Source organism: Hylaeus anthracinus, unplaced genomic scaffold, assembly GCF_026225885.1.
Source record: "Hylaeus anthracinus isolate JK02 unplaced genomic scaffold, UHH_iyHylAnth1.0_haploid 11989, whole genome shotgun sequence".
In the NCBI taxonomy this organism is placed as follows: Eukaryota; Metazoa; Arthropoda; class Insecta; order Hymenoptera; family Colletidae; genus Hylaeus; species Hylaeus anthracinus.
In genome coordinates, this window is record NW_026534337.1 from 5021016 (window position 1) to 5044379 (window position 23364).

The 23364-nt window shown below is 37.7% G+C and overlaps 2 protein-coding genes across 6 annotated transcripts in view; one reads left to right on the top strand and one right to left on the bottom strand.

Annotated features, from left to right (window-relative positions):
• Positions 1–10465, top strand: part of LOC128888002 (uncharacterized) — a 170876-nt gene extending 160411 nt beyond the window's left edge. For all 4 annotated transcript variants that reach the window (XM_054144568.1, XM_054144567.1, XM_054144566.1 and 1 more), the window contains 4 exons: positions 376–2224; positions 3945–4504; positions 9017–9137; positions 10001–10465. In XM_054144568.1, the coding sequence (XP_054000543.1) occupies positions 376–2224; positions 3945–4504; positions 9017–9137; positions 10001–10037 (2567 nt within the window). In that variant the 3' untranslated portion in view covers positions 10038–10465. The remainder of the gene's footprint in view (positions 1–375; positions 2225–3944; positions 4505–9016; positions 9138–10000) is intronic.
• Positions 10466–10499: 34 nt separating this feature from the next.
• The window catches only part of LOC128888012 (partitioning defective 3 homolog), an 87291-nt gene continuing 74426 nt past the window's right edge, over positions 10500–23364 (bottom strand). For both annotated transcript variants that reach the window (XM_054144593.1, XM_054144592.1), the window contains 3 exons: positions 17284–19221; positions 12641–12839; positions 10500–10698 (listed from right to left, as the gene is read on the bottom strand). In XM_054144593.1, coding sequence (XP_054000568.1) covers positions 10650–10698; positions 12641–12839; positions 17284–19219 — 2184 coding nt within the window. In that variant the 5' untranslated portion in view covers positions 19220–19221 and the 3' untranslated portion in view covers positions 10500–10649. The remainder of the gene's footprint in view (positions 10699–12640; positions 12840–17283; positions 19222–23364) is intronic.

A 23364-nucleotide genomic window follows, 5' to 3' on the forward strand; every position in this document is an offset into this window, starting at 1 on the left:
TTATCGATGTGCGTAAACAACAAAGGAACAGACCGTTGTACGAAAACATTAAAGATGACGATTTTCAACGGTAACGAGCAATACGTTGTATGATTTGACTAGTCAGTCGACGATCTACGGTCTGCGGAAGCATACGTTTATAAGAGCGCTCAGTCAATTAAAAATTTTTCTAATTCTTCATCATTTTGTATCTAATTTTCACCAAATATAATTGTTCCTTATACAAGTGCTCGCGTTCCATTATTTACCTTTTAATAGAAAGACTGTTCAACAATTTCAAAACTCCTATTAGTAACATAAAATGTTACCATAGCAAAGAATTAAAGAAACCACTAAGATGATCTTTCCTAATCAACGCACTTGTACCTGTTTCAGGCTCGAGTTTCGGAGTCTGGGGACGCAGGATGAGCAAGAAGATAGATTCGTTCCGGCGGGCTGGTTCCCGCGAGACGATCTGCTCCATTTCCGAAAGATCCGACACCGGAACCAACAACAACAACTGTACAACCAGCAACAACAACAACCTAACCTCCAAGATGGATAAAACACTGCCAGAACTAAAATCAGACTCTAAATCGGAAAAGAGAATACCGGGAACGTTTCACCGATCACCATCACCCTTCAAGTCCTTCTTCATCCGCATGGGTTCTACGGGGATGTTAAATTCCGCTAGAAGCAACAGAAGGTCGCAAAACGTTGACGACAGGCTGAAAAGCTGCGAGAAGGAGAATCTGTTCAGGAGCTGCAGCACCAGTCAGCTCAACACCAGTCCGACCTACGTGAAAGGAGACGATCCCTCGGAAGGTATCGATCTCCAGATCTCCAATCGCAAGGACAAGACCGTGTCCTGCGACGATCTGGCGCACCAGGACGACGACGTCTTCGACGACCACATCAGCGACGTGTCCGCGACTCTCTATCCCCTAGGAGCTCCCTCGATGACTAGCTTCAATTCCTGCGATTTCAGCCAATCAAGGACCGACTCTCCCATGCGAAAAAGCAGCAGCTGCGACTTCAAAGAAACGAAGAAGTCCAGCTTCCCCTACGCTTTCCTACGATCGAAGCTCTCCGTCCTGCCTGAGGAACGTCATAGCACGTTCGTGTCGAAAGACGAACGACTGTTCAAGACCGCCTCCGAGGAGCACTTCCCTACCCTGAAGATAGAGGACTCGTACACCGGCACGACGACGCTAGGACGACGACGCACCAGGACCAGCAATCTGGCCAGAGGAAGCCCAGGCAAGTGTCAAGAGCCCTCGACCTCGAAGTCTGGGCGAAACTCGTACGCGGAATTTCGCAAGAACTCGAGCAGGTGCGAGCAAGACAGGTACAGCCTGAATCCCGTCCACTTGGAGAGGATCGACGACAACTTCCAGCAAGAGGACACCGGTTGCTACAGCTCGTACGACAGCAGTCCGATGTCCCTTCGAGGGAACTGCACCGTTCACCACGCTGATCCCAGCCAGGACAGAGTGGACTTCTCGGGAAGGACGAACGAGTCCAGGTTTTCCGAAACGTCGTCGTTGAACGTGGACCTTGACATGGTGGCTACGCTCAGGAACCACCGGCGGAATTCCGCGCCCAGCGGCGAACAGAGGCTCTCGTCTCATTACGTGAGCTCTAACGAATCGGGCTACGACAGCGACGGACCCAGAGGAGAGTCCGCTGCTGCTTCAGAGAACGAGGGACTGAGCCTGAAGTGCACCGATAGCTCGGACACCAGCAGCGTCGTGGACTCCGAGCTGGAGAAGCCCATAAGGAGCTCCACGCCTAGCGAGTGCCAGGATCACGAGAACGGTCACGATCCCAGGACAAGGGAGAGCTCCGATTCGGATGTTAGAGCGGGAAGTTCCGATCTGAACGAGGGTATCGATGGACTCAGGTGGCATCAGAGCAATTCAGGCAGAATGCTGCCCAGCATTCATCAGACATACGACGACGCCGCGATGAATTCCCAGTTCCCCATATGCGGAAACGGGATGAGCGGTTTGCAGGCCTCCCCCAAGCTATTAGGCATTTCGCAGCATCGGATGAGACTGCAGCAGGACAAGACCAGGTTCCTCAGCGACATCATTCAACCGCCGAAGAGGGTTAGACGATGCCGAATGGTGCAACTACACAAAAGAGATCCCAAGGAAAGTTTGGGAATTCGATTGGCGCAGCAACGATTAGGGGAGCTGCGGTACGTCGTTGTACAGTTGGAGAACGACGGGATAGCGCACAGGTAGGTGGTATAGGTGATTTAATGAATTCGGTGAGAGCTTGTGACTTTAATAAGAGAAGGATTGGAGTTGGTCATTGGGTTTATCTTAGTTCTTCAGAATGGCTTATGGTGGCTGTTGCTATTTGTAAAATGTTGGGTGTAATTGTTTGATACTTCAATCATTTTTTCACACTGTGGAAGGATTGTTCGTCACGAATAATACCGATTACCAGGTCTCACCACGTGGAGGTTGTTGCGACTGGAGACCCGGAGATAGAAGGAATCAAAGTTCCTTCGATCTCCCTCTACATAGAGTATACATACGTAGATGCATACTCTACATAGAGTCAACGAGCTTAATACTAAGTACGAAACTATGAAAAACAAAGGAAAACAAAATTCCCTTCGATTTCCAAAGTCTAAGTCTGACTCTGCCAAATAATTATTTGAACTAAGAGGGTGAAGCTAAATTGAGATCGCGACACGACGCGACCATGAAACTGGACTTACTGAGTCAGTTCCGTTTCCTCTTGTTGGATCTGACTCGAGAGATGACGACCGATGCCTCCGAACCAGTCCTCCACAGCCTGCACCCATCTGGGAGCCACGACGGACCCGACTTGCATCCGTCTCACAGCGCCTTGGACTTACTGCACTGCGTCGGGAGCCTGGACTACACCAGACGGGATACAGGGAGTAGAAAACCTATCCGGAGGAGCCGATTGTCTTCCTCTCGAATACAGATCCACCAAGAGGACGGAAACTGACCTTTCTGTCCAGTTACACAGTTGGTCACTTCACTTTTTACATCAAGTAATAGTGACCGAAGTGGAGAAAAGAATTGAATAAATGATTAATAATTGTTTGGTAGAGGACAGACACTCGTACACGCATGCCTTAAAACTAACCAAACCAAACTAAGGTACCCACAACCAATACCAAGCTACGATAACTAAGGGAAAATAGGAGGAACGCGAGACGCGATCGCGTGATCCATCCCGGCCGAAGGATCGTCGAAGAATGACCCCTCGTGTACCTGTGTCGATCGAGGGTTGCGACTTGCGGCTCGCTATCGAAGAAGAGTGGGGCAAGGGCAAACAACAACCGCCTGACTGTCGATTCGAAAGTTCGTTGGATCCATTGAGGAAATATTTCGCGAAACATTAATATTCCAGCAAAATCATGTTCATGAACATTGTTTTAATAATATATATTGTTAATTATATAATTTAACTATTGTCAGAAATTAATATTTAGTTGGTCCAATCGATAGATATTAAACTATAGATAAATATCTCACGATTACTTTTTCTCAACTTTTCATGTTCGGAAATGTTACTTTCTCGAAAAATATTGGTATAATAATCTGAAACTTTAAAATGCATTAAATATGTACATCTCCGAATTAATTGAATATTTAGATTGCATATGGTAACATTCAGTCTTCGATTAAATATTAATAAGTATCACGGTTCAGAATAAATATTCATCGAACACAGTAATCGTGAGTAATATAAATAGTGAACGTCAAACAATAAGCGAGGTTCGGTAATTTGATTTGCTTATTTCGTCACCTCTCAAAAGACTACATTTGGTAACCCTATCCATAAGCCATAAAAAATATGTTTTCGCGTTCTTCGTCATTATATTTAATAATGATGATTAATAATAAGTTAATTAATAATTCGTGACTAGTATCCTCAACAATTTTCTATCGCTCAAAAAAATGAATTCTGCGCAGAGACGGCAGACTCAGGCTCGGCGACGAGATCGTCGAGGTGGAGGGTAAGGAGCTGAGAACTCTGGAGACCCTGGAGGAGGTCCAGGATTTCCTAAAATCCTTCACCAATAACAAGATACGTTTAATTACCGCCTACGAGGAGACGGTGCCGCAGGTATACGTCAGCCCGCCGACATTACCTGGGGAGTACGAGTACCTGGAAAACGCGAAGAATCTTTCCAACCTGTCGTTGATCGACGGTCAGACGCAGCAAGGCGCGCAGCTGGAAAAATCGAGCAAGTCCGCCGAGGAGAGCATTCAATCGACGAAAAGGCCGGACTTCCTACCGCTTTCCTGCGTGACCAAGGAACGAAAGAGCGCGGAAAATAGTCTCGAGTCCAGCACGGAGCAGCAACAATATCTGACGAGGCACATCGCCAAATTCGAGAAAGGCTACGGCAAACCAAGTCTTGGCTTCAGTGTCGTGGGTGGCAGGGACAGTCCTCGGGGGGAAATGGGGATTTTCGTCAGGAGGGTGTTCCCTGGTGGCCAAGCTGACGTCTCGAAGTCGCTGTTTCAAGGTAAAGTTAAATAAATTTTTATTTGTAATCAATGTATATTTAGGGTGGAAAGTTTCTAAGGATGAAGCTTGTAAAAGTAAATTCAATAAGTAAGGTGACCAGAAAGTAATATCGTTTCTTTTGCATTAAATTAAAACAAATAAATTTATAACAAGTTTTTAATTTTAATTAATTATGTAATCGTTCTTGATGAAGCTTGTAAAAGTAAATTCAATAAGAAGGTGACCAAAAAGTAATATCGTTTCTTTTCTATTAAATTCAAACAAATAAATTTATAACAAGTTTTTATTTTTAATCAATTATGTAATGGTTCTTGTTATCGACAATCTTTTCCTATCTAATGTGCAAATTTTCAATACCTGATCGATAAAGATCGATTGATATACGTTGAATTGATAAATGATAAACAAGTACTGACAGCCGCAGAAACGACGTTACTTTTTGGTACCCCTAATAAATGTGTATACTTGTGATTTCGTTTAATCACTAAAAGGCTGTGGATCCTTTTCGATCATTTCGTTTTTTAATGAAATATTATCAACGGTTTCAGGATGCTGAATATGTTCCACAATTTGAAAAGAGTCAATTCTATGTACGAACTTTATCAGTTAAGTTTATTAACTTTTCAGTCAACGCTGTTGGTCATGATGAATTACTCTTTCCTGACTATTAATTCTTGTACCATTATTAAGTGCTTATTAAAAATCGTCGAAAGTTGTTTAAATTGCCAATTTGTTCCTAAATACTGCAAAATATGCTTGTAGGAAGATGAGACCTGAGATGAACCCAAGCGCTATACACTTTAGGGAGCGATCTAGGTCTCCTCTGGTCTTATCTTCTCATCGGCGTGCTTTATCTTACTTTACATCGTGTCATCGTGTTGAATTCTCTGCGAAGAACCCCCAAAACTTCCTTGCTATTTCATAAACCGTACCTGGAATTCCTTTAAAATATTTTTCTCGTGTCATTAATAATCTTCCAAAACGGCAAAAAACGTTTGCATGTTTTAGTTAGAACAGCACACATAGAATGCAATTTATACAAATGAAATTTTAATTTCGCTTAAACTTTAAAACATATATTTAATCGTAATTTTTTCCAACAATTGATTAACTTAAATAAGTCAGGTTTAAACAAATTATCACTTAAGTTAATCAATGTGTGCAATGAACGGCTCATTTATCAATCTATTCAATATATCTTTGTTCAATTATTTTATTTAAGTATTTCACATCAACTACATCAACTACAAGGTTATTAGTGACAACATCAATAACTACAATTTAATTACAGTTTATTCAATATATTATGTTTAATTATTTTTACTAATTTGAGGAATTCGCTTTTGTTAAGAATTATCTTTATAGTATTTAGATATTTTAACTCTATTCGATCCTCCGTTGCATTTCTTGACATTCTTCAACTTTCAACAAGTATTCCACATTGTTTTCAAGATGTTTTCAATAAAACGATCAATTAAAAAAGAACTCCGTCCTTAACAACCAAAATGTTAGCCGCGCGTCTCTGGCCGAGAGTATTCAGCAAAAAAACAGAAAGGGTTAATTACGACCCCCGAAGAGGAATTCAATCCGCGAGATTCAGTCGCGACGCAACAATTCGTGGGTTCGTCCGTCGACGGCCTCGCATAGTTTCACGAAAATGGACCAGGCTCGAGACGACAGAGGTGATAGACGAGCCTGAACGTGGACGAACGCTCTAGGATCCCGCTGCTCCTTTTACAGGCTTACGTATCTGGGACGTAATCGGTCGCATCGTTATTCCGCTCCCGAGGTGACGCAATCCGTCGCAGATTCCTCGCGGGGATCGCTCGAGGATCTCGTTCCATCGACATAGTTCGCTGTTTCAGGATCAGAATCTTGGCGGACGCGAATATGGAAGGAGCGTGTCGATTCGTCACGTACTCGTGGTCGTCGTCGCTCGTGCATTCACGCCGTGGACGCCACGGACACATCTCGAATCTTTAATCCGACACCTAACGTCGCGTGCATTTCTAAACAGTCCGCCCATCTCGTCTTTTTGCTTCCTTTCGTTCGCTTTGTTTCTTGCCCTCCGCCTCGTTTCTTGCTCACCACCAGTTCCCATTTCGAGTCTTTGTACCATGCCACTGGACGACACCTTGCCAACTTGTCAGCTTTGTCAGCGAGATATTTTCTACCGTTCTCTCTCTCGATGCCAGGGGCGCGCTGGCTAGCTGTGATTTCGCGTCGCGTTCCTTTTGCTAATCCATGGAAACCGTATCGTCGAGAAGGACTCGTTAGAAGACCTTGGTCAGAGACTTTGATGAGTCGATGCAAGAGTTTCTGGTTGCTGGATGACCAGCGGTCTGATTGTTATCGTTCACTCTTCGCTAAATCCTTTCGCTTGGAAAGTTGGGGTCTTTCGAAAGATTTTACTTAGCGTTGTGTATTTTTTAGCGCAAAGGTAGGAGTTGGGGTAATCGTCTCTCTATTAGGCATTAAGGAGTTTCACAAAAGGGGATTAGAGATTTTGTTTTTTGATAAAAGACAAATGGTATTGAATGTACACGCTGTTTTTACTGGAAATGAAAGTATGCGTTATTGTAATTAACCCTTTGAGTTCCAAGGAGCGATATGCTGCATTTCCAAAAAGGGCCAACAGCGATATATCGCTGCTCGACGCTGTAAGTGCAATAATTCATTAAAAAATCAATTTTGCTCTAAGTTCATGTTTTTATGAAACTATTTTCTTTATACACATTTATTTTTTGTTAACCCTATAACGTTCTATTATTATTTTTGTAGTAATAAAGGAAGTTCAACATGTTTTTAGTATCGTGTACAAGTTTCATGAATCTTAAAATAAAATTGACCGAAATATACATTTTTGTTTACAATTATGAATCTTTGTTTGAAATTAATTGGCATTTCTCTGATATGTATGAAAATTTCCTCCGGGACTGCCGCGATTTTGCAGCGCTATAAGTCGCGATTGCTCTGTTTTATATGAAAATAATTAAAATAATATAAAACATAATTACAATATAATACTGAAATATGATTATAAATAATAATATACGGAGTTATTTGAAACGTTCGTCAAGATTCTACTAAAAAACTTCTATTCTAATAATATGTATAAAGTTAAATCAATAATGCACTTTTGATACCAAATAATCTGGCTACAATTAAAACTCACCACCAAAGCAGACAAGATATAAAATGAAATTACAGTAAGTTATTTTGTTAAAGACGTTCCAGTTGACTCCAGCTCCCCAATATTTTCAATGCAGATCCCTAACTTCAAACCTTTTTGTAATAATTTATGCGTCGCGTCATTTTGAATAGTGTAAATATAAATAAATGTTCGAGTTAAGTAAAAAGTACTCATAATATCAAATACTAGCACAGTGTCTACTACAGGTGCTCCTATCTTTAGTCTTTTTAACAACAGCGAGAAATGCATCGCCCCTGCGCTTATGCAACAGCGACGACCGACGGTCCGTTATTCGAGCATGATGCACAGGGTGCAGTGGCACGAGGAAACCGCGGACGTTCGCGTGCTCGTAAAAACCGTCGGGATCGGTTGAAACTTGAAACGTGTTGCGTGAAACCCGTCTATATAACGTGTTGCCGCCTACCGCGACGGGAGCAGTGAAAAAATCGCATAGGAGACGAGATGACACGCGTGTGCGCGATAGTCGATTCGATATTAATGCTACGATAGCGACACTAGTATGTAAAAACGGTTCATAGTTGCATCGATCAACCCTTACCCCGCGAATTCTGGATCCTTTCGACTCGAAGAATATTTCCCAGTTTAAAGAACCACCAAGAGACACTCGGTGTTTATTTTTCTTCTTTGAGAAAGCTTGTTAGGATGTATAAATAAATATTCTACGTTATTTGTGGAAGCGAAATATTCCATGATTTTTAAAATGAGTCTGCAGACTTTCTTGACAAAAATCTGGACTAATTGGCAACGTGACTGTTAAGTTAGTATATATCATATACTGTTAGGTGTATATATACCGTCTATGTTTTATGTAAATAAAATCCTAAGAGTTCTTTTACCTTTGCAACGTCTCGATTTGAGAAAAATATTATTCTTTTAGAATGATTCATCTGTTTGGATCAATGATTTATAGAAATGGCTAAATAATTAGAAGTTCGGCCTCTGGAGTCCATAAGGTGATAATATCGAGGAAATTATATGGATGGTCATTTATAATGATGGAAAACAAAATTGATACAAGTTTTGTACTAATATTAAATACAGAATTAGTTATTACAAGTATTAGCAACTTGTATTAATTATTAGAATTAGGAAGTTGTCGTTTACACTCCATGAGATGAAAGGAACGAAAAGATTATATACATACTCATTTATAATCATTAATATTAAATTCAGTATAGGATTATTACTGATATTATAATACTTGATAATGTGTATTATAGATTAATGATTAAATTGCTGTTGAATAGTGTATTTGTGTGGACTACGACTATATCAGACTCCTTCTTTCTGTTTCAGGTGACGAGATATTGAGTTTGAATGGAAAGGTCCTGCGCGGCTACACGCATCAAGAAGTTATCGAATTATTTAAAGCGGTAAGAGAAGGTCCAGTTGAGCTGGAAATCACAAGGAGACACAGGTACTGTAAATTAATGTTGTATAGAGTACTAAAATACTGACAAAGATCAGGGACACCTTTTTAGGATTTCGTTGTGGCAGTGGAACGAATTCATATAAATTTATAATTTTGGTTAATTTGAAATTTTTAAGTTAACAACTCCATTGATATTTAAATGATCATTTTAATTGACTATTCAGAATGTGCAAATCGCGCTTCCCACGGAAATGTAGTTGATCTTTGACGAAATTCTGAAGGTGAAACCTCCTGTATATGTATAGTATTTTATGCGTTATGAATATTTACTATTTGTGAAAGTATAGGATCATTTAGGATGTACAATAAATGCTCTAAAGTTGCTTTTGTCAGAAATAATACCCACCAGAATGAAATGAAATAGATTATGATGTAATGTTGTTTCCACAAATAATTTGTTATCTTAAATTTACCTAACTTTAGTTCTTGGAATATATAAATTTGCACTTTTGTTTAAAAAATTAAAGGTAACAGAATACACGTACTGTATATTTGAAATAAAATGTAAAGGAATATAAGTACCATATTTTGATTGAAATTAAATCCTAATAATGTTAAAACTACTTCGTTTACTATATAAGAAGAATAATTCTATGTTATAAAAAATATATAACATACATTTAAAGAAATTTTTGCAATTTTGAAATCCTGAGCTCCACAATTTTGGTTGCAAAAAATGACTTTTATAGTTATTGCAAAATGGTACCCGAAGAAATTCAGACTTGAATTCTCAGAGACACTTCCGTTACATCTTCCGTTTGAGCTGTAACCTTAATTACCATATAATTTCAAATTGAAAACAAAATTTTTTCTACTCCCTCTAACGTAAAATACATCATTTGTTTCAGGTATCCAAAAACTATTCAGAAATCCGCGCCATGCTGAAGGGATGGCAACGTGGACGAATCTGCCCACCGAAAGTGCTCTTTCGATACAACTCTAAGCGACCTTATCGTTCGCTACGTACGAAGTTTTAGGATTCTAGTCTATCAGAACGAATCTTCGATCTTTGATGTTTGTTTCGATTAATTTATTTATCGCGGTATCACAGTTGCGTAGTACTAATTTTATTATGAAATGGTTATTATTATTATTATTATTATTATTATTATTATTATTTTTATTAATATTATTATTGACATGATTATCATGATTATGATTATTATTTTAATTATTATTATTATTATTATTATTATTATTATTATTATTATTATTATGACTATAAGATTTTATACAGATGCGTTACAGAAACGTAAATCTATTGTATGCGACTTTTTTTATTATAGAGGACAATAAAGTGGACGTACTTTTAAGGTGCTTCAGGATCTGCTTTGCGAGGATGTTGCGTAAAACAGGCAGTGACGAAAATTTATTAAATAATAATTTTATTATCATGAAACTTTACAAATTTACAGTATGTACAGGTCCCGCATTTGTTTTTACAGGGGTTGCGGTGTTATTCTCTCCTTTTTACAATTCTTCTTGTACAATGTTCTCTTATGCGTCGACGAGTAAAAGGTCTGCGCACGACTTAGCCTTCGTTGCCCTGTAACATAGACATTTATCTATTCAATCTCAAATAAAAATTTTCTATTCGTACGCATATCACCACGATTGCTTAAGTGTGTAAATTTTGTGGACATAAGGTTGCATTAACTTGTAACAAAAATATCTTCATATTCCTTGAACTTCATTCTACCAAACGTGTATTTGAAAAACGTAAAGTTACTTTTGAATTAACTCTGGAAAAATAGAACTCGTGCATGTGAAAAAATAAACTGCTTTCCTAAAGAACGAACTGCAGTTAGAATAAAAATAAAATATTGCTAAACAATTCAGATAAACAAAAGGACGAAACTCGTATACATGGAAAATTAAATGTTATATTACACATGCAACATACAAGATACTCTCATTTCCATTACTTTTCCCTCTCATTTTCCTTTAATTTTCCTATTTTATTTCTGTCGTTTACTCAATACTTCCATGACATTTCTTTGTCAGTTTCCAATTTCTTTTTTTCAACCCATTTTCTTTACGTTCCTATTCCACTCGCTAGAGATCATTTCCCCATTTACTTTCCCATTATATTATTTATATTTTTTGCTTTGTTATATACTTAGCGAATTTTAACTTTGTAGTTTTTCGCGATTGCCATAATCCTTTACTTTATATATTTTGCAACTTTGATGATCATTAGAGTATTTTGCTTTGCAGCTTTGTAGTGAATTTGGGACTTCCAATTTTGTCACGTTTAAAATAATTTTATTTGCAACTTTGTTGCGTTTAAGTAATTCGATTTGCAATTTTGTTGTTCGGAGAAAAGCAAGTTTCCAAAATTCGAACCCATCGGCTTGCAACTTTGTTGCGTTCAATGTAATTCTATTTGCAACTTTGTTGCGTTCAATGTAATTCTATTTGCAACTTTGTTGCGTTCAATGTAATTCTATTTGCAACTTTGTTGTTCGGAGAAAAGCAAGTTTCCAAAATTCGAACCCATCGGCTTGCAACTTTGTTGCGTTCAATGTAATTATATTTGCAACTTTGTCGCATTCAATGTAATTCTATTTGCAACTTTGTTGCGTTTAGTAATTCGATTTGCAATTTTGTTGCTCTTCAGAGAAATGTAAGTTTCCAAAATTTTAGGCTACCGGGTTGCAACTTTGTTGCGTTCAAAGCCATTCTAAATTGCAACTTTGCTGCGTTGCAAGAAATTTGATTTACAACTTTGTTGCTCTTCCGAGATTTACATTTTTGTTGATTTTGAAATATTTGTCAACATTATTGACTTTTCAGAATGCATGTTTATGGAAGATAATAGAAAAATGGAATGAGAATTACAAAGAGTCTGGAGGAGGGTAATTGAAAAGAAAGTGAAAGCAGATTGAATGGAGTATGAATGGGGAATATGGAACGAAAACTTAAGGAAATTCGAAATAGGCTGAAAAGAGAATGAGTTTAAGAAAAGTGAGAAATGATAAGAAAAAGATGAGAAATGAAGGGAAAATTATAGTATGGCGAAAGGACAATGAATGAAATAAATGTAGTGAGAGTTCCGAGCCTTCACGGCAAAAGCTAAGGTACGATCGAACAGGTCAGCATATTCGGGCGAAACATGCATAAGAACACTGTATATAAAAATAAAACCCGTGTCTCGCACTGTACAAAACGCCATTGAAGCATCTCCTCCCATCTTCATAATTGAAACTTGACTTTCCTTTTTATTTATTTTATATTTTTCAAAGGTGATACATATTTGGTAGAAAGAAGAATCATGGAATAGAAAACTGGTGCAACGTGGGTCAGATTTTATAACACGGCGGTTTTATATTAAAAATAAATCTTTTATATCAATTTTTGGTATGACACGATCGCAAGGACAAGATATCGAGTAGTCGTTAATAATTCTAATACGAAGTAGAGACTATTTAAGATGATCTCGTTCATCAGGAGTTTCTGAATATAGTTGAATATATCATTATACTCACAGAACTTCCTTGTTTTTTACACGTCGACAAAGATGCAAGGCAATTGGTCCAGCTTTGATATTGCGGAAGAGCTGAACGGCCTTTCTGTGAGTTAAGTCGTGACAGACGTGGCCATTCACTGCCAGAATCTCGTCACCTGCGCGCAAACGGCCATCTTCTGCGGCTTGCCCTCCTGGCAACACCGACTTTATAAAGATACCTGTCACAGACGAACGATGTGGTGAGAAAGTACGCAAGGAAAATTAAATAGCAGGTGACTACGACTCGCAGGAAACAGTAACAATATAATAACTCTTAACGGTACTACTTACTCGCAGACAATAGTTAAGTTCATAAGTGAACGTTTAATAAAATTTCAGTACGGTCGATAAGTAATGTTTACGGTTAGCTAAAGATATTAGAATCGAGACCTAACAACATAGTCTTAGTGAAATACTTGTAGCCTGTAGCAAATTTTTACTAATATTACAAATTAAACTTGAAGCAGTTCTTGTTTACATGACACCATGAGATCTTAACAATTTTATAATTACGAGTTTCAAGTGATCAAAAGAGTGTTCCTAAACTGTAGTTTACATTCAACTCCTTCACGACAATTTCAATCCTCCGTTTACTAAATTTGGATAGATTCTCGTACACGTGACACTGTGAGAACTCTTTTGAGTGATCAAAAGAGCTGTACGAAATAACAGTCACTCTACACTCGTCGCAACAAAAATATCAGACATCCGTTTACCAGTGGATACTTTCGTTCACAGACAGTTGCTCAAGCGTTGAAATACTTGGGTACTTAAATTTATAGACCTGACGGCCCAGAAAGCTACAAGTTCTAGGAGTTTTACTACTCTTCTGCCCTCGCTTTGTTGCATTCCAGGTTAACGTTCCGAAAAGGGACGAATGAAAAGATCGGCCAATTAGAAATATCTATACGTGTTCAATTGAACTGTTTCACTCATACATAGTGCATGTATTAGGGGGCCCAGAAAGTAATGTCGTTTCTTTCACATTAAATTCAAACAAATAAATTTATAACAAGTTTTTATTTTTAAACCTTTCGCTATCTACTGAACAAATTTTCAACACCTGATCGATAAAAATCAATTTGTACACGATGAACTGATAAACGATAAACAAGTATATAACATTCGCAGAAACGACATTACTTTCTGGTCCCCCTAGTATATGCAAACTCTAAATTAAATCATTGTCATCCTATTTACAATCAATCTGTTAGTCAACCAACACGTCTACATCTTGATCAATATCCAAGTTAAGTACTAGTATTCTTTGATTACCTTTATCAAAAAATACATAGCTCACAGAAGGTATTCACTCGTCTCGACAAAATTAATTCTTAACGCGATACTCTACTCATCTTGGAAATCTTCAACCTAGACAACATAGACACTTGAAATTTACGACTCTTGCCTGAAGTGTAATAGAATCAGCTCTGAGGAAGTATGTTAAATGAAAAATGAAAATCCTCGATATAGTTGATATAGGTACTCGAATCTCATAATTTATAGATAACATAAACAACTGAATTTTATGACTCTTATCATCCTCAATAATCTATATCGTCATTATGCTTCATCATATAATATCAAAAGCAAGCCTTGATTCCAACTTCCATCAAAAATTAACGGAAGAAATCATAAAGACCAAATGTAATCCGACTATTACCTCATAGATAACAGAAATAGATCTTCGAAGATACGGCACACGCCTAATTGATTCTTAACGTCATTCCCTCATCTTGCAAATCCTAAACGAAAACAACATAGGTACTGTGACCTCGTGATTCTTATCTCTCCAGGAAGTAGCTAGATGTATTCTACATTCGAATCGAAGGAACAATGTTCCGCATGCAGGAACTTAATGAAAAGTACTCAAACCAGGTGACTTCACCGCGATGTTTCCTGTACTAACGAAACGCAGATTCTACGCGCTGGTTTGGCCACGATTGCGGGTACCGCGGCGTCGTAAAACTCGAGACCTGCTTGTATACATGCATAAGCAATTTATCGACTACGCGTACGTCGGTTCGAGCTAGCGCGTAAACGTTATGGCAGGAAACCGCTGCCATATCTAAGCAGCAGACGGTGTCGCGATCGGTGATATTTTTGCTTGCTTGAGATCCCAGCTTCTCCAAATAGACGTCACCGGAGCGAAGAACACGCGATGATAAGACGCTCTACGCAGCGATAGGATTAAGGCACGATAATGAAAAACATTGGGTATTTTTATCGCGACAGTCGAATTCGACGTGAACGGGCACATCGGGGTAGAATCATGCTGCGAGTCGGAAGCTGATAGACTATAGTAGCGAAGCAATGTATGACGCTTGGGCCTGAGGAGGAATATTGGAAGTTAGGGCTTTCCATACTGATCTGCTACACTGTGGGGCGTAACTATAGCACCACCTTTAAAGTTTAAACAATATTGAACAGAATATAGTTTCTGTTATATTTCTGTTATTTTAAAGTTTAAACGTTTCGAACTTTTGAGTTGATATGAAATAGAATCGTATGAATTGAACGTGTCAGGACCATTAAAGATGAATTCTTTTCGTCTGAAAATTTATAGAAACCAATGAAGAAGGGTCAAATTACTTACAGTTTTAAAAAGTACTTCAATGTCTAAACTTACTTTGCGTTTTCCAATTTATATGCATGTTTCATCACTCTGATCTAGCAATTTCAATCTGTGCAAAAATTTGTAGGTGTAGACTTTCACTTTTGTCTGACAACGTTAGGACCTTTTTTAAAGACTTGGTGTACAGCTCATCGTGAAATATTCAGATTATATTCTCTTGTGACTGCGACTGCTATTTTTAACAATAAACAGTTCTGCAAAGAGATTGGAGGTTGAAACGACATACTCGATTAATACTGAATCTCAACATTGACGGTATCGAATAAGTTCTGTTCAATATTGGTAATCCTTAATGCATTCAAGAAGTAATAAATGCTTTTAATAGAATCTGGCACTTAACCTTGGCATAATAGATTTTGCTACAGGCCACTATTCCAGTTTGAGTATCACATATATAAATAGGAAAACTGTTTGTTTTAGTAATGGTGTCTTTGACGAGATCTCAAGGAGATCTTCATTTATTCAGACGAATTATTATATATATAATTCATTCTGCAGAGTGAGTACAACTTATCATGTATGATATTAAACACATAATCGACTCGTCTTGTATTCAAGTAGAATATTAGAACCGGTAGTGCTTCGAAACCAGTTTTGGAATACCCTCGAAACGATTACGTAATTAGTATTAGTTTGTCTAGTGCGGGATAGCATAGTGGCAATGACAGTGTATAGCACTCGAATGGTACCGAACAACGAATAAAACTATTGTTGCTTGACAGGAAATGTTGAAGGCTTTTAAAAATTTTATTATATTTAAATTTTAGTTTGAATAACACGTTGAATCCTATCACGAGGTTAGTGTGTTAATGTTAACTGATCTCGAGATTGATAACCTTCAAATTAGTCTGTTAATGTTAACAAACTCGGAATTAACGAGTTGCGTAGGAATAATATCGAACTCTTTAAGAAACGACTGTTGCATAATCGCATTAAGATTTGTAAAGTACGAAAAAATTTGTATCGCATACATTTAAGGTATCTTAAGAAAACTCCGAAATTAATATAGAGCGGTCTCAAGTTAAACGATCAGATTGTAATTACTCTATGAGTAGATATAAACAATATTATATCAATATAGATTCAATGCTTGATTAAAGTCTTGTAGGTATAATGGATAAATAATACTTTTTGTTAGAAAAGAATTCTAACACTTTTGTACGAATGCTGTATACAATATTGATATTTATTTTCGTCGAGACAGGTTACATTTAAAACCTTTGAGAATTTTTAACAACAAATGTGTACAGTAAACCCTTCTATAACGCGGTACCTTTAAAACATAATTTTCATGTAACGCGATACGAATTAATTTGATTCACACAAATTTTAAATTCCTTATACCACGGTACGAATTAATCGTGATATAGAAGGTTCGACTGTATTTATATAAATAATTTGCTTGTAAGTGAAATTAATTTTTAAAATGGAATCTTATATATTTGTATCTATAACTAACACGTGTTTAAACAAATTCATCGAACTATAATGCGAGAACATTTATTATAATATAAAATTTAAAAATGGAGATATTTAACCATTTCGATTTAAACGAAACACCCTGTATATCGAACAAACGATGCTAACATCTCGTCAATTCTTCTATGTCTATCATTTTCCCACATTTTAATAAACCATTCAGGAATCTACATTTATATAACGTCTCTTCTTCGCGTCTACTCATAGAACAATTCCCACAATTTGACCGTTTAATCTCGATCAGCCAGTGCATTAATATTAATCGTTTCGCAGTCAACGCACATTAGAGGATAGCCGAGTCCGGTAGAATTAGAGACTAAATCGCAACACGATCCTTCCAGACACGGCACAACACACAAGTAGCGAACAGGATTACAAACAATTATATTACCCGACCTAGCAAACATTTTCTAGAACGTTCGAAAAAGGTTCAAGCTCACGGCTACGATGTTGTATAAATCTATTATCAAATAAAAAATAAACGTTACCGAATGGACATATGGACTCACCGATGCTTCCTTTAGGACTGTCGCTCCCGCCCACGATGGTGAATCCCAGAGACTTCTTTCCAGGACCCTTCTGGAAGACGACAGTGAGGAACGTCGAGACGGTGCTTCGAGGTCTCCTGGGTAGGGTGCAAAAATTCGAGACGCTTTGAGAGCCACTGTTATCCAAATTCACCCCAGATTTATCCGAAGACATGGACCTATTAGACTCGCTCTTCCTGTCGCGATGGTGCCGCGTCTGATGTTTGGTGAATCGCGATTTGGGAGAGTTCTCAACGATGACTCCATGGCCATTTTCCACGTTAACGTTCTCATAATCAACGCTGCTCTCTCTCAGCTTCTTAGGCGACTGATCCACGGCGGAATACCTCGAGACGACAATATCCACTTCCCCAGGACCGCTACCGCTCCCGAGGATCTTCCTAGCCTCGGCCATGTTCAGCCCTCGCAACCTTTTCCCGTTAACGATGAGGATTTCATCGCCGATTCGCAAGGTGCCCTCCTTATCCGCCAGTCCATTCGGTACCACATGCGCCACCAGGTAGCCAGGGCTCGATTCCGCTGTTTTCGCGATGAAGATACCCAAACATTGATCAGAACTTTCTCTAGGCAGCTTTACAACCATCGTCTCGATAGTGTACGGCCTGTTCCTGATGACTGGTAACCTAGCGCTTTGATTACTCTCCGAGCTCATCGATTCTTTCCCGTCGAGCCTGGTGATTATCTCTTTTCTATCAGACTTCTTTGTATCCTGTCGATCTCGTCGATCTATCAGCTCGTTGTTCGCAGCCTGGCAGATCTGATTGGTCGAGTCCTCGAGAGCATGTGCTCTGGACGCGTCCCGTCTGCAACCTCTGCCCTCGTTTCTGCTGCAATAAACGTCCAGGCTGGAGAACAGCCTAGCGGTCCTCTCGACATCCACAATGGACGAGGAAGGTTTCCTCGGTGGCAGCTGCGGCGGAGAATTCAAAGACGAGTCGTTCAGGCCGGTCAGCAAGCCGGAAGCGCTGCTGCTGCATCTGTCGTCGAGCAGAGAACTGGTCGCGGAATCATTATCCAGGATTCCCGAGTCGTTGTCGTCCTGGTCCTGTTCCTCGTACAGAGGGTTCGTGCGGAGTTCCTCAAGCCCTGGCAGAGTACCGTACGAGAAACTCCTCAGTCTTCTTCTTTCTCTTTCCTTGCCCTCCTTCTTGTAGATCTTCGCGATCAGCTTGCTGGTGGAGCTCTTCAGGTACCTGTCCTGCATCGCCCGAAACTTGGCGGCCAGGCAGCTGGACGGCGTTATGCTGTCGAACTGGGAGCCATCTTTGAACGATGGGTCTTCGGTGCCAACGGTGACCTCGGGATCGTGGTCTATCGGTCTCCCAGAGTCGCGATGACTCTGAACGAATTCTTTGCTCTTTCGCCACCTGCGACAGTGTTGATTCTCTTCGACGATGTTCTTCTTGGATCGCTCGGGTGTTTTTTGCTCGAGGGAAGGACGAAAGCCAAGGATCGAGAAGCGTTCTTCCTGATGCTTCCTGTGAGGGAGTCTGCTCTGGGACTTCGAGCGTCGTTTCCTCTTGGCTTGGATCTTCTCTTCCTCTATGATTTCTTTCAAGTCTGACTCGCAAACCGACCTGCGAAATTCGTTTCTTGTGATACCGCGTTGGTTCAGCTCGCACATGGAACGGAATTGTAGCTTGTCAGGGTCTTCATCTTCTTCCTGGTCATCGTCGTCGGAATCACGGTCCTTGAAGAAGCTCAGCCTGGTGTTTCTCACTCGGTCCAGGATTGGGTTCCGCTTCTCACCGATACGTCGCCTCTCTTCTTGGATCCTTTTCTTGTCCTTCTTGGCGGGACTCCGCTCGGTCGTCACTTGAGACGTCTGTACGTTGTAGCAGTTCCTCTCCGATTCGGAACTCGACGATTTCCTGCGAGCCCATCGCACCGGGGACATGTCTGTCGAAAGAAAACACGTACTTTGTGGTGGATTTCAGATTAAAGGGACCTAGGTATTAGATTGTTGCATGTACAATGTCTGATTATACAGACTTGGGATGTTATCTTTGTTTCGTTACATAATTGGGCTAACTCTATAAAATGCTCTTCGTTTCCTTATAACTTTACGATTATGTATTAAAAAGATTTTTAAAAGTAGCTTTTTTTTTGTAATAAAATACAAATGGTATGGGATACATCTGATTTTACATCAATTTTGAGGCTGATTAACAGTTAAACATTTTAGACAATTAAAACATCTACGACTATGTTGATAACATTTTTTGATTAAAGAACAAATTTTTAAAGCCCTCTACTGAAAACCCTTTCAGTCTTTTAAAATAAATATAAACAAAAAAATCCCTTAGACACAAGAAATAAATATAATAATAAGAGTAATAACAGTAATTCTTAGGACTCACCGATACTATTTCATAATAACTAAATCATTTTTAATTGAATAATATTAAAAAATTCATGTCACTCGACTTCCAGGTAAAAATGTTTTATTGCAAAGGAAAAATTGATTAGAATTCGCTATTTTTATTACGTTTAGAAAAAGTAGAATGAATTATGTATAAAATATATGATATATAAAGTTTATACAATGACTAGAAAGAGAAAACTTCTTGATTATGTTTTTAATAAAGGTAAATTACTCTGAGCAATGTTTTCTTATTGCATTAGGTATATTCAATTCTTTTTTTTTTTTGTAAAGAGTTTGCGGACGTCAGTTTAAGAAACGCTGCTGTAAAATATTTTGCACATATTTTTCCACTTGTCAACGAACAGATTTATACTCCCGTACGTTATATTTACCTACTCATTTTTATTTATGAGGTGTTGAATTATCAGCACCATTAATTCTAAGTGAGCCTGATATACGAGCGCAAAAAACTCGTATTGAAAAGTTTTTTATGTATTAAATATACTTTATCTAACGCAATAACTTTATCTATTGTGGTTTTGTCTTTATTATTCCAGACCAATTATGTTTTCAACAATTGCATGAACACCAAATAAAGCTAGAGAAAATTTATTGTTTCTTCTAATTATTGAAAACAATCTCAGTATCATCATGATGCAAGATGACGAAAAAATATTTAAAATTTAAATTGCAATCTACTTTTCTACAGATTTAAAAAGAACAATAAATTTCTAATGTGTATATCAAATATTGTAGTCCATAATGAGTTTGTAGCATGACACTTTCCACCATTCCATGTAGATCACACTTTGATCACTTAGGTCATCGAAATTAAAATTTAAACACATATTACATTCTATGAAATTCTGGACAATCTTCTTCGAATACTCCACACGCAAGGTTAATCCGTCGCTGTATAATTTCGCCTTTACCTAAAGGTGATATGTCCTCGTTCGATGAGAATAAAACACGTGACGATAGTTTTAAAACTTGGTCTAGCAGTGACACTTAAGACGAAAATGATCGTCTTCCGTGTAGCGTGACATTATATGAACTCCAACTTGTGCCTAAGACGCTCGCGCAGGATGTGTGTAAGGCAGGACATCCCGTATGAGCAATTCACATGAGTACGTTGCTCGAGTGATAGTAAAAATAGTTCCGACGAGAGGGAGCACGGTGGGTTGAGGAAGTGGAGGCTGAGAATCGAAGGAATCGGAAGTAGCAAATTGCCTGAGTGTGAATTTCTTTGAGAAATTGAAGAAAGTGTGAAGTATGAAAGTAAAACAGAGTAAGCTGTTAGTATGCTTCATTTCTGACATACATTTTTATGTAGATACGAGATTGTTTGATCGGTAGTTTTGACTTGGAAGAAGGGACATCCTTTGGAAGATGATTATTCGACTTGACTTTCTTAGAGATTGGGTCGATATTACTGTTCAATGTTTTATAAAAGCAGAGGATTCATTCCTTTTTTAATTTCTATTAATAGTTGGTCTAACAGGTTTGAGATTGTGATAATTGGTTACCGTTGAATGATACTATTTTTAAATATAAAAATATCGAAACAGATACAATATCGAAAAGAAAGATAGTATTATTACTATTACAACAGCTAAAGCCAAAGGCTGTTTAAACCTAACACTTATTGAAAAATATATTCAGTCATTTAGTTATTTCTATACACAGATTGTATTTTCAGTAAATTATACATATTGTTGTATATAATATACTTGCTCATACCTTCTTAATTTAGTACTTAAATGAACAATATTTATGTACGAATACCGTCATGTTTCTAAAAGAGTACAAATCTTTTTGTTTTCGATTATAGCTTTAAATTTCAACATTAGATGATAAAATATAACAAAAATATGAAATTCATAACAGCATAATGAATTCATTTTGTGAATACAAAAAAAAATTAAATAATATTAAGGTAGAATGATAATCGTAATAATACTATATTCAATTTCTTTAATATTCTCATACGTATACAAATATAAATTTTAATCTGTAGAGATATTACATTAAATAATTTCTATTAAAGAAAACGAATCTTAGGAGAGAAGAGATTAATGGAGCCCGTGATTAATATGAAAGGTATAATTTGGTTAAACGATTTCGGCATTGCATAAATACCCGTAGCAGTATCTTCTCTGGTTTCAAGTAAACATCAGAACGAATTTAGCGAATTACAGGAAGCGAGTTTCGCTCGATATCTATATTTCTCGAGTATCGACGGTAATGATAGAGAGCGTGGCTAAGAGTTACACGGTAAATGGACCTCGGGGTTAGAAAGGATCGAAGAAAGCGTTTCATGACAGAAAAAAAAAAAGTAATGGACACCGTGCTTCTGTGGTAAATGCATCATGACAAACTGATGGACGAGAACAACAGAGAGAGAGGAACGATTTCACCGAGAGCGAGGTAATTGGACTGTAACCAGACTGCCAAAAGTCTGTCCAACGTTACAAAATTGAAAGCGCGGCGGGACAATAATTGCAGAAGAACGTGTAATCAGTGTTTACGTAAGAGGAAGGTAAACATTTCAAGAAAGCGTGGTCCGAGGTATTTACTAATCCTGAATATAACGTGATTAAACTTTACTTCGTTTCTTTTCAACAGGAAGTGGTCAAACAGAAAATTCAAATTTGATTATTGTAATTACGATACTACTTTCTTAAACATGATTGTTGAAAGAGAATCTTGATTGCTGTGTAAGTAATGAAAGAGATTCGGGAAGTCGTTAGTCATTTCTGAAATACTTTGTAGGAGAAAATTGAAAACGCTATGGAAGCTGTTAAATTTTGGAAATAATTCGGTAATTTTCGGGGACTCAATACAGAATTTTTATTACGGTTTTTCAATAATTAGTTTACGATTAAATATAAGAAACATTGATTAACGTCTTATGGTTTATTCTGGCAAAACTATTACTTACGTATATTCCTATTAGGCTAATAGATATCGTATTTAAATACGTAGAGTAATTGTGAAATTAATTTCTATTTACCTGTTCGTAATATTACGAAATCTTTTACCATCGATCTTTCTTGTTACAAAGGAATTCGCTGAAATTTATTTAACGCCGCAGGACTACTGTTGGTCAACGATATTATAAGGTTTTTCTTTAGCATTCGAGGTGAGTTTACGAAATTACACGGCTATTTTACTGTTTGCCTGATCATGAAACATGAGAAAGTTTTTGTTTGAAATGAAAATAAGAAATAGCAATGTGAAATAATATTACAGTTTTTTTATTTGTTGCAACAATTATTTCGAAATAACGGCAATATCGATTTTCTTGTAATAATGGATATTTCAAGTTGTGGAGTTATGTATTGCTTTATTTAAAATAGTATATATTTCAAATGATCAAGATATTTAATTATTTGAAATAACAAATATGCTAAATAGCAATGTTAAGGTATACATGACGAATACATATTTTTTTTCTTCTGAATAAATGTATTCGTTACTTAGAATATTAATACTTTTTTAGCTAAGCATGTGACGTGCTGGCGAAACTTGTGTTAGAACTTGCGACACTCTATATGATTGCGACTGATAGTAATGTAAACTATTATCACATCGTATATTTAAGATTGTAAATACGTATGTTGAGTAATGACTATAAAAAAACTAATTACTAAACCATAACAAAATATCATATATTT